At 40.2% G+C, this 12,376-nt stretch overlaps 1 protein-coding gene and 2 long non-coding RNA genes across 3 annotated transcripts in view; 1 reads left to right on the top strand and 2 right to left on the bottom strand.

Annotated features, from left to right (window-relative positions):
- The window catches only part of LOC102078398 (receptor-type tyrosine-protein phosphatase eta), a 39,047-nt gene extending 29,354 nt beyond the window's left edge, over positions 1 to 9,693 (bottom strand). Inside the window, exons 1-3 of the mRNA XM_019356129.2 lie at positions 9,467 to 9,693; positions 379 to 400; positions 53 to 247 (exon numbers count right to left, since the gene is read on the bottom strand). Of these exons, the coding sequence (XP_019211674.1) occupies positions 53 to 247; positions 379 to 400; positions 9,467 to 9,532 (283 nt within the window). The 5' untranslated portion in view covers positions 9,533 to 9,693. The remainder of the gene's footprint in view (positions 1 to 52; positions 248 to 378; positions 401 to 9,466) is intronic.
- Positions 415 to 7,607, top strand: LOC102078338 (uncharacterized). The gene is made up of 3 exons (XR_003217456.1): positions 415 to 2,269; positions 7,085 to 7,166; positions 7,577 to 7,607. It is a non-coding gene; the product is annotated as an uncharacterized LOC102078338 (long non-coding RNA).
- A 594-nt stretch (positions 9,694 to 10,287) lies between the features above and the next one.
- LOC109200532 (uncharacterized) lies at positions 10,288 to 11,201 on the bottom strand. The gene is made up of 3 exons (XR_002060696.2): positions 11,189 to 11,201; positions 10,925 to 10,990; positions 10,288 to 10,764 (listed from the first exon to the last, which is right to left on the bottom strand). It is a non-coding gene; the product is annotated as an uncharacterized LOC109200532 (long non-coding RNA).
- Between the last annotated feature and the right edge of the window lie 1,175 nt (positions 11,202 to 12,376).

Genomic DNA, 12,376 nt, shown 5'->3' with positions numbered 1-12,376 from the left:
CCACCTCACAGAATCATTGGTGTATATATTTAAGAAACATAAAATGACTTACTTGTTGTGATTTGTGACACACTGCAGGAGCCTGAACAGTTTAAGACAATTTGATAGACAGCTCCAGGAATCAGACCAGTTATTAAACAATTTCCAGAGGTATTATTCTCAACTGTTAAGCTACAATTTGGTTTAAGTTGAAAGGTGACGTTTGTTGTTGTGGTGATTATATTTAATATTCCTGTTGCACAATTTGCTAAAAAGAAGAACAAGAAAAACAAGACATTCAAGAAAACAGTGAGAAATTCGCAAAACTTTAGTTTTGAACTATAGAAAGTCAAAATATCAGACTGAGAGCACATGAAAAAATGAGGAACCAATACTTACAGGTAGCTTGTGTGTGGGTGCTCTGGAGAGATGAACACACACAAAAAAGCAAAGTAAATCATTTTTGCACCAGCAGAGGTCAGCATTTAGTTTTGAACAGATTCAAAGCATCAAAACCAACCAAAGATTGTATTTTGGCGAGGCAATTTTCTTTTCTCATGTATTAATCACATATTTAATCATATCACATTACTTATAGTAATATCACTTTCTCACGTATGCAGGTGGAATAATTACAGTGAGGCCATTATAATGGGAGACGTTAAACAGAAAGTGAGACTCCTTCTCCTTATTAGGGATGTAAATCCTTAGGTGACGGCCAACCAGAAAACAAGGTCATAACTCTCTGTGAGGGCGGAGGTATAGCCTCCCATGAGAGGGGCTAACACGTAAGAGTTTGTGGAATGTTTTTTGTCTGTGTCTCTGTATGTGTGATTTAAGGGCGGTGGCCACAATTCAGAGATGGACCTAGTGTTTCACTGGGATGGTCTCTCCACATAACAATGTGTTTATTAAACCCACTTCAAATCAAGCTCACTGGGTGTGTTGCAGGTTATTGTTAAATTTTCCAGAAAAATTTGATGATGTCGAGCAGGATTCCTCAGGTGAGTTTCGCTGAATAACAGGCATGCGGTGACTGGCTATCCTGAGGTAAAATTGCCTCAGTCCCACCGTTCCTTTGTTTTTAAAAAGGGGGAACCACGGGGTGTGCTTCAGTGACTCATGCATGCAGGAATTTTTAAAAGAACCAAGAGAGGCACTGCAAAGGATCTGCAACGGTGAGCTGTTTTGATTTGGGAGGATTTTCAATCGGGAAACAGGGAAAGCCTCGCTTCCTTACTGCTGCAATTATTGGGTGCAGGTTCCTAGAAACTCAGTTTGGGTATTCTAGTGGGTATTCTTGTTGCAGCAGTAAGTGCAGGATCTTAGAAGCTCAACAAGTTGAGCATTCTAGTGTATGTTTTTTTAGCAATTTTGCAGCAGCGAAAAAACGCAGAATGGCCAGACAGCGGACGCGCTTGTTTGTACAATGGAAGCTGGACCCAGCAAATGGGGGCGTCCCTACAGGTGGTCTGGGTGAAAACCCAATTTTTATTTTTTTATTTTATTTTATTTTAATTATTTGGCCATAGAGTTTGGTCTGGTTAAAAACTCCAAGTGTGTGGAAGATGGTTATGTGAAAGAAAGATGTCGACAGAGAAAAGGGTTTTTGGTTTTTTTTGGGACGGACCATTTGGAGGAATACGACGCCTGATTTCAGGACTGTCGTGGGAAGCGCTCCATCCTTAGTTTACGATGTTTAGCACTTTTGCACCAGAAGGAAAAGGCCGGACGGTGAACGCGCTTGTCCGCAAAGCTGAGCTCAGCAGTACGGCCAGTGATACCATAGGAGGCATCCCTCTGGGTGGTCCGGGCAAATCCCAGTTTTGATTGTATGATTTTTTTTTTCCTTCCAGAAATATGGGAAAGAATACACAGAGTATGAAGTGTGTAGAAACTGAGGAATGCAGTAAAGAAAAGTGTGCGTGTGCATGTAAGAAGTGCTGTGGGTGTGTATAACAAGAAAGAGATGTGTTAAAATGCAGATAGAAGAATAAGAGAGGGAAAGTGTTATTGAGCAGTGATGAAAATGATATTAAATAAGTGTCTCAGTGTGTTAGTACAGGTGACTACGGACCTGGATCAACCTCCTCCACGAGCACAGCAGCGGGAGCAAAATGATAGATTAACATTATTGGAACCACACCCACGCCGTGTTTTGGCTGAAAATTTCACAGCTTCACCTTCATGTACATCTTAACCTGAAGAACAAGCTTCGAGGACAATCAATCTCTCCCTGAAGACAAAATGCAGTTCAAGAGCAACGGCGTCGACTTCAAGAGTCAACAAGGTGAACAGACAGCAGCACTGCCCTAAACCTTAAACCTTACAGGTAGGGCTGGGCGATATGGCCTAAAATCCATATCACCGTATAATCTGAAGCATGTGCGGTAACGATATATATCGCGATATATTCTTTTCTTCTGTATACTGTATTTTACACACTTTTAAAGCACACTTAAAATCCTTTAATTTTCTCAAAAATCGACAGTGTGCCTTATGTATGAATTCTGGCTGTGCTTACTGACCTCGAACCGATTTTATGTGATACACGGCGTACAGAAATCTGTCAAAAAATGTTTTAGTACGACTTTAGTAAGCTATGAAGGCACACCGCTTGATGGATCGTCAGAGCATTATGGCTACCGTAGTCAGGAGCCTCACGGAGTAATCTGGGTCCAAAACTCCTCTTCAGGTCCGAAAGTCAAACAGACACTGCGGCATCACTTAAAGTTAAAAACTGTCTAAATTCTTTCCTTTTTAATAAAATAATCAGCGTTGCTGCTTTACCAGGTGTAACAATTAAGTTTAACATTCAGGCATCCATGAAAACAGAATTTATTACATTCAACGGAGTGTGAGATTATTATGTTATCGTATGTTACCTTATATCTGTAATCGAAGTAGTTGAATTCTGATATTGCTGTAGGTCATATTAGATCCCTTAGTCTAGATTGTGTGATGTGTATGTAGTTTAGTTTCCATTATATTTCTGAGTTAAAAGAATGTGATAATCATTAGATTTGTTAGATAGGCGTGTATTATCCTGTACCATTGATCTGCTATGAATGTGCTACACTGTTTCTTGACATCTTATACTGCTGAACCATGAAGAGAATGTTGGGTGCAGAGGGCCTTGTGCTGATAATAGAAGAGACAGACCACATTCCATACCCCCACCTTTACAGAGAGCAGAAAGACAGGGAGCCAAGGCCATAAGTCAGGCTTGCTATGAATTAGGAAACATGTGAAGGTTTAGATTTTTACGACTAGGTGGGGGCCACTAGAGGCTATAAGAGGCTGAGTAACCCTCCACCATTATAAGATTTGCTGTGACCCTCTTCATGCATGTCTCCCCATCCGGATGGTTTGTGCTCTCTAAGTGTTGAGTTGTATGGAATAAAGGATTGTTGATTGAGCATTTATACACCGAGTATTGTCCTTCCTTCAGCCCAAAGGTCGAAAGAATTGGGAGGATTTAACAGGAGTTAGAAGTTAGCAGGAAGTTAGCTCGCTAGTTTCCACCTAAACATGATGTAGCATGTTCTGACTGAGAGATCTCTGAAAAAATTAAAACGTACAGCTCTGCTGTCACTTCCAACATAAATGAAGAGAGTAAACTAAACAGCAGTGACGTTTGTAGGGTTACTGAAGTTGGACTAGCTGGTATATAATGATGTCCTACGTGATTGCTAGCAAAACAGATACATTAGCATAACATTAGCACAGTGAAGCTAAAGGATGAACGCTAACTTTTTTCCACTCGATAAAAGTTAACGTGAGGGTTTCTGGTGGTTAGGGACAAATGCAATTGCATGGCAGGATGCTGTAAACGGACCAAACTTCAGTCAGGAGAACAACTGAGATCATTCATCCACAATACGAACTCAGTCATTAATATACTGCAACATCATGGGACTAGAGCAGCTACGAGAGAATTCAGCATTAACGAATCAATGGTACGGAAGTGGAGGAAGTGCACTTTTTGGTTTTCCCCATATTCCAAAAGTGCTTCGTCTCTTTGCTATTACTGTCGCCCGGCATAATTTGCAGATGATATTGTTTGCAGCCGCTGCAATGCTTTCGACCAAAACAGGCGCAGCTTGATGACACCATCAACAGTGAAAATCTCTACCGTTGGCCAAATTTATATCGTTTCTACCGTATACCGTTTATAGGCTACCGTCCAGAGCTCGCAAAATCGCTAGCCCGACGGGCAGGGCTGAGATAGATTTTGGTCGCCCGACTGGAGATATTGCCCCGGGACGTCGGACTAGCGATTTTGCGAGCCCTGCCGCCCAACCCTACTTAAAGGGTTCAGCAGCATGTACAAATACCATCGTGGATGGAAGCAGTCGCTCCCAATTACAAGCTGAGAGGTTCACCAGCGACATCACTGTGTGTAAATAGACTTGAGAAGACTGTCTGAGTTTCACATACTGGGAGTTGAAATGGCAAAGGAAGAGACTGAAAAGAGTGAAAGACATAAGGCAAAGCCGAAGAAGAACGGCCCACTGGGCCCCTGACACACCACAACCGTGAACTGCTGCAGATGCAGGAGAGAGACAGGAGCTGTAAGAAGTGGGAAGAGAGCATGGAGGAAAAGGGATCTGTTGTTGTTAATGTCAGAGCACATTAAAATTGGGTTGGAAAACTGTGGCCGGCTGTCTTGTGGAGGTTGAGAAAGACTCCGTAGGATCGCAACAAGGGTAAAAATAAAACGCACACACACATAAACAGAGAAATTTGAAGGAAAGGCAGCTTTAAGGACATGCCCTGCAGAATCTGCAGCTCCACTGCACACACATCCATTAAACCTGCCTACTAACACACACATGCAATGAAGATCAGCTTGTTATCTCTCACCAGTGTAAATTTAACAGACACTTGTTATCAAATGCTGAGTGTATCCACTGCTGACAATTAACTCTCCAGGTTGAAGGACAACAGTTTAACTTTTGTTAAAGGGGGAAAAAGAGAGATTCTGGTAGGACAAACCAGTGATCAGATAATAAATTTGATTGTTAATATAGTAAAATTGTGAGATGCTTTCTGCTTGATTGGTGCAGCACAAGCAATTTACTGTATGAACCAAATTCTCTTTTGTGATAATATTTTGAACATGCATCTCCGAGGATCTCATCTGGACGACCAACTGCTCCAAGCTGGTCAAGAAGGCTCACCAGCACCTCTTCTTCTTGAGGACTCTGAGGAAGAACCACCTGTCCTCAGACATCCTGGTGAACCTCTACCGCTGCACCATCGAGAGCATCCTGACCAACTGTATAACAGTCTGGTACGGGAACTGCTCCGCCTTGGACCGGAAGGCGTTGCAGAGGGTCGTGAAAACTGCCCAGCGCATCGCCGGAGCACCATTTCCTGCCATAAAGGACATCTACAGGAAGCGGTGTCTGAAAAGGGCTGGGAAAATCATCAAAGACCCCAGTCACCCATCACATAGACTCTTCACCCTCCTGCCCTCTGGGAGGCGCTACAGGAGCCTCCGGACTAAGACCACCAGGTACCGGAACAGCTTCTTCCCCACAGCTGTCAGACTCCTGAACTCTGCCTCCTGACATCTGACCCACGTTAAACTCATGGACTGAACATACACACACCCACAACCACTAGCACTTTACCACTACTGTACAGTTCTGTGTAAATAATCATTCTGTACATACGATAATTTTTAATCCTACAACTGTTTATAACTTACATAGTTCACATTTCTGTATAACTGTATATCTCAGATTTCTGTATAGTTTTTATTTCATATTCATATCCTGTTCATAGCCTGTACATAGCTTGTACTCACTACAGCCTGTACATACTTATAGTTATAGAATATTCATAACATACTTCACACCGTGTACATTATAACATACCATAATAGACCCATTTCTGTAATATACTTACATATCTATATTATTGCTAATATATATTGTAATATACCTCTATCACGGCTAAAGCACTTTCTGGATGGATGCAAACTGCATTTCGTTGCCCTGTACCTGTGACATGTGCAATGACAATAAAGTTGAATTCTATTCTATTCTATTCTATTCTGTTGTCCTGTCAACTTAGTGGGTTATGAGCTGATATGCAAATTAGTTGATTGCTACTAGATCAGGGAAAGATGACTGGATTATAAAACAAGTGAATAAGATGTAGCAGAGGGTTGAAATGAGTTTCCTGTTTCTGATGTATGGGTGAAGCTTGCGCCCAGATACACACCTCTGAATACACAAGAACAAACTTCTTTTGTGAAATACATGACAACATGTCACATGTTTTATGTTGGGGGAAAAAAAAAGAAAAGTCAAATAAAATGATTGGGTCTGTGAAAATGAAAAATGAATGAAAAATAATAATAATAACAATAATAGATTGCATTTATATAGCGCTTTTCTAGGCACCTAAAGCACTTTACACACAGCACAGACCTGGGGAAGAAATTCACATTCCAGTGATGAAACACTGCCATGAATTGTTTAGGAAGCGTTTAATGGTGAACATTAGTGTTGTGTGAACTGTGCAGCTGCTTATAAAAAAGGGGGGGAATTTCTCTGTGTATTTAGCAGGTGGAACTAGGTCAGTTGACCCCAGACTTTCCAAAATTGTGTGATATTCTGGAGCACTTGTGGGCAACCAGTAAATATGATGTGGGGAAAATGAAAAGAGGTAGTGACTCTTAAGTCTGATTTCAGACCATGTAAGCATCAGTGATCAATTAAAGCCAGAAGCAGTGACTGCAGCACTGTATGGCAGATTCTATTCCCTACAGCATGTTGTTTCACCAGAAAAAACTTTTTCCTGTGATTTTTCTGGCAGATTTGGGGGTTTTGTTTTAGTGCAAGGCTGATTCTGCCAGTTAGGTTAGGGTTGTTTTCTTTTTCTAAGAGAAAAACCGTTTTGTTTTTTTTTAATACTTAGACATGTCCGCTACTGGGTCTAATATTTTCAGTAACAGTGCACTTAGGGAAAACCTGTCAGGTTTTGTCCTTCCGGTGGTGATATTTTGTGTGTTGATGGTTTAATAATCAGCTCACTTTTAAGCAGGTCTGCAAGATTCAAATTAAAAGCGCTGTAAAACATTTCATTGCAGAACAAATATAAGGTGAGCTTCTCTAGATAACAATGGGCTTTGGAGGAAATTCACCTACCTAGGATGCTGACCATATTAGATGGTAAGTCCTGTGTTTAAAAGGATTGTAGGGATTCAATCCATTTCAAAAGCAAGAAAAATAGTTTTTATTTTTGTAATGACATCGTATTGCTGTCAGTGGATACTTAACCCTTTAAGACCTACCATAGAACCAAGACCGCCAGAGCTTATATTATATTTTTACATGCTGTAGAACCATTTTTGGGAGCATTTCAAGTTGCTATACATCAATACAACCATTATAGCCCAAATTTTAATAATATGTATGCATTAAGTGCATAGTAATTACATAAATTGCAAAAAAGTGCAATAAACTACAAAAAAATTGAAAATCGTTTTTGTTTTTTTTAACATATATTTCTATTTAGAGAAATTTAAGAGGCTTATCGTGTTTCTGGAATATTATGTTTTTTTTATGCAATTTTTGCAAAGCTATATGTGGAAGGAAACCATGACCTAGGACAAGCTGATGGCATAAGATGTAAGTACAACTCCTCCGGTTTCATATGCAAAAAAAATGATTGCGCTAGCTTATGTGGTTGCAGTTCTACCGGGATTTAAAAATAGTTACACAAAACGGAGTGTGCCCGCTCCGACCGGCTTTATAGGATTAAATTAGTGCGCCGTTTTCCACTGTCAACAATTATTGGTATGAATGCATGTCACTGAACTATGGCTGGACTGATGATGTGGACTAAGTGTGACTGACTTGAAATTGAGAAGACGGTAACTATTGTAGGATTAGTCACTTCTAATGCCTGATCCACACAAACAGTAAAAAAGGGTGGATGTATGTGTTTTGTTTTGTTTTTGTTTGCTTGTTTTTGCAGGGCAGGAGGATGACAGAGACCAGAGGAGGGCAGGCTGTAGGTTCACATGAGTGTGTGCAGGCCTTGCAGACTTGACCCTTTAGCTGCTTTTCTGTGTTACTGATTTTGTGTGAAGGAAACTGTGTTTTTACTGGCTGCTTGTTGGTTATAGTATCACACTGTATTATTGGAAAATGTCAAATGTTACAGTGGGAAAATGTGTATTCAATGTGAAACACATACTAGGATAGTTGTATTTTCCTGGTCCTTTACTGCTGTAACCCCGCAAATGCGGCTCGCGTGTGAAGCACTTTGATGTACCTGGGTCTTTTAAATGTGCTATAGAAATAAAATTGAAACTGAAACTGAAACTAAATCCCTGTTCCAATAAGGTTTTGATGACCTATAAGTAAACTTCACTGAACTGAAAGGAACATGTGGTTTGATGATGGTTTACATGTTTTCCAAATGGTGAGAAGTTTTTCATTCTAGTGAGGTTTAAGTTAAGGAGGTCGTTGTTGTGACATTTCTAATCATTTTACAAATGATATCCATTTACATGACTCTCCGAACATCACAAACTCTTTTAGAGTCCTGAGTATGAGTAACAAGTAACTGGAGTAATTATAGCATGTGCATTTCACAGTTATTTGACTAATAATTACTTGTGTACATTTTGCATGGTAGCGAGACTGTTTTCCTAGCATCTAAGTTCCTGATGTGTAAGTGCATTAGGTCCTCATTGTCTGAGGAAACATAACAATAACAGCAGTTGTGATTTCTTTTGACATGTGTATGGAAGTTTGACACCGTAAAGATAGGATTTGGGGTTTATCAGATTTCATTGAGGGATTTTGATAGGCCTCAAACATGCTGGAAGCATCTAAAGAATGAGGTTGTTCTTCCAGAGTTAAATGTGGGTGTTTTGGTTTCCCCAATCACTGATGTGGGGATAGTAAAGATAATTGTAAATGCCTTTGAGAGGGTTTACACTGTTTAAATGGGTTGATTGCCCTACAGTAGTAAAGAGTACAATACACTGCATAGATAGAGAGGGAAGCTCTATCACTCTGTTGTAAAATTTAGCTCAGAAGTGTTTGATATATGTTGGCTGTGTGGAAATACATGGCTACTTCTGGGTTTTACTCTAGACCTTGAGAAGCACTAACATCAGTGTTAGTATATGTCTGTGGTTAAACTGTCAGCAAGGAATTTGCATTTGCACTGTTAAATTTAATTTAACTTTAATGCACATAAAAAACAGCTGCTTGTTTAAGTGAAAATACATTGATGTTTTTTTTTTTTTTTTGCACTAATAAAGTTGTGGAGTTGTAAAGTATTTTGTCTAGTGTCAATTATATCGTCAGTTATACCGTTATCGCAAATTTTCAAATATATATCGTGATAAATATTTTTGGTGATATCACCCTGCTCTACTTGCACCTGCAAATTTTTTTACGTGCACTCAGAATAGTGGCACAAAAATAACGCCATAAGGATTAAGTGTTTTTACCTTGAGGAAGGCGCTGAAGACCAGAAGAGTCCACAGAGGGACGCTGAAGCGCAGTAACGGCTTCATGATGCCGCACGCTGGGAGAACGGATTCTAGTGCTTTTTCTACTCGCGTAGCACTTTCATGTCCAAACTTCCCTTTCGCTTGCAAAAAAAACAACAAAAAAACAAACAGACAACCAGTGGACTATCTTCTAACAACTGAGTCAAACCGTTGCTACATCAAGTTAAAAGTGAGAGGAGGAAACTTTTCCTCACTGGGAGGAGCAGTGCAGAGAGGTGTGTCAAAGAAAGTAGTCCATCTCGCTGCAGCTTTTCCTCACTTCAGCTTTAACTGCTTCCTCATCAACTATCAGCCTGCCGCAACACAACAGAATATCAGGCTAAAGACAATGAGGACTACAATGAGAAGGATATTTTATGCCTAAAGACTTAAGACAAAAGAACAGCTTAGTTTAAAGAATTGAAAAAGAAAAGAAAAAAACTGCAGTGCAGAACAGGTGCAGTCAGTATTTTGCCACTGTGTGTAACACTATTGTTTCTCACAGTGTCTCCTGTCTCTTATCTGTTGAGTTGACACTTAGCAGACAGCTAGATTGCAAGTACACACTCACCTGTCACCTAAGGCAGCCAAACCTATATAACACATAATATTAGGAAAAAACATAACCAAGGCACTTTCAGTCCCTCCATTCCTTTATTACAGTTTAAACAAAGAAATTATTATTATTATTATTATTTTTACAAAAACCCATTTCAGATGTCACAGAAGGATTACTTTGTGCACAATGAAAATAACTTTTGTGATACACTGTTGTTAAAGGATTTTTATATGTATTCTGCTTTATTGTAGTTAAAAAATCCCTAGTTGTTTAGCTTCATTTAAAACTCCTATTTCACTGTGTTTCATGACAAAGCTTGCATGAGGAAATACCACAGGTGCCTCCACCTTTGCTGAGTTTGCTGAGATAAGCTTGACCGGTTACTATTTTTAACAGTTTAAATATGTTTCATGCTTATCACCTTGTAAGGAGTTGTTTTACACACAAGGGGCACCGACCCGACATATTTTAGGAAGGAGCAGTGTATAAATAAAGAGGGAAGTGAATGTCTCAGTGTGAGTCTCCACTGAGATCACCCATGTATATACATGTTTGAGTTGTGTCTTTCTTTGCTTGCTGATGTAACCGGTTTCTGCTTCATCCTGCTGCAACAGTTCGGCCCAAACAGACTCCTCGACTCTGCGTTGTGTTGTGTTTTAAGAAAACAAGGAGTCTCTGATCGATGCCACTTTATTTCCTGAATGGAAACAATGGTGTTCTTTATCAGTGCACAGGCTCGCCACACACCACTCCGCACAGCACACTCTCGTATGGCTACGGCAGGCTGGCAGCGATTACTGCAGCAATATTACAATTTATAATGTACAATAAAGTAACAGCAACAACAAATGATGTACCTGAATGGAAACAATGGTGTTCTTTATCAGTGCACAGGCTCGCCACACACCACTCCGCACAGCACACTATGGCAGAACATCCCATTAGCATTTCGCTTTAGCATACATGTTTTACACAATAATAAACAAATGAAAAGTACATAAAACTGGTGTTGGACATGTGTCCACTAAGCACTTATCACACTCGGTGCCCATCAGTTAATCAAACATCTTTTATGTGTCTGTACTACTTAGCTATATTGTGTGCGGAGCAATACAACTCACCTCTCGTATGGCTAGGCAGGCTGGCAGCGATTACTGCAGCCAGTCTCACCTAACCAGCCACACCGAGAGGGGGGGCACTGTTTCCCCATTACACTGACATTTGTGGCAAGTGGGATAATACCACATAAACACTGTTACACTGAAACGATTCTTTGACAACCGTAAACATCTTTATTTCAGCTGTAAAACTGTGGGTATCAAAAATCAATTTTGTCTCCAAATAATTCAGCCTGAGCTGACCCTCTGATAACCTGATCACTCCTAATGTAAATCTGAACATCCTCAACCCTATCCCGTCCAATTCGCCCTCATGTCTTTTTGGCTACGTTCACACTGCAGGTCTTAATGCTCAATTCCGATTTTTTGATCAAATCTGATTTTTTTGTCTGCTTGTTCACACTACAAATAAAATGTGACAGCAAACACGCTCTAGGGTGAACCCTCAAAGCGGCCCGCATGCGCAAAAGAAGACGTCACACACAACGCGCTCTGTTTAGACCCAGACCAAACAGTATTGTTTGACTGATGGCCTTAATATAAAGAGTTGTTTCGGATTTTATGTTTCCCAATTTTGCTTATATTGGGAATTTTGCTTATATTTAAGTTTTAAAGTTATTTTGTTATTTACATATGGGCTAATAATGATCCTTATTGCTGTTTTAGAGAGGAGCGGTGCTTCAAAGGATAGTTGCAGATTTCTGTCAGAATCTGCAGATTATACAGTACAAATAAAATGTTCACGTTTCTCCAACGTTGTCTTCCCAACAGTTTCACTATCTACCTGGGATGGCCAGGAAGTGTTCACAATGTCTTATCAGGCGCTTCTCCGGCGCTGATAATTGGCGTCTGTCTTGTGTCAGTAACGTAAAAGATGGATTTAATGTGACATGACCGTTCAAACAACAGTCGCTTTCTCAAACATCAGATGTGTATTGGATTCAGTACCACATACAAAAGTGACCCAAATCGGATTTGTGCCGTTCACACTGTCATACCATAATCGGATGTGGGTCGCATAGGGTCAAATAAGTCGGATTTGATGCGCTTTCGCCTGCAGTGTGAATGTAGCATTTGTCAGCGCCACCATCTCCAAATCATACATTACATCCAAGTCTCACTACCATCTTTTAACAACCGTGCTTCAATTCTCACTGTGGCTGCGATTCCTTTGTTTGTTCAACCAATATC

The sequence above is a fragment of the Oreochromis niloticus genome, unplaced genomic scaffold (assembly GCF_001858045.2).
Source record: "Oreochromis niloticus isolate F11D_XX unplaced genomic scaffold, O_niloticus_UMD_NMBU tig00000891_pilon, whole genome shotgun sequence".
In the NCBI taxonomy this organism is placed as follows: Eukaryota; Metazoa; Chordata; class Actinopteri; order Cichliformes; family Cichlidae; genus Oreochromis; species Oreochromis niloticus.
Note: the sequence above shows the minus strand (reverse complement) of the source record. Positions and strands in the feature narration are given on the sequence as shown.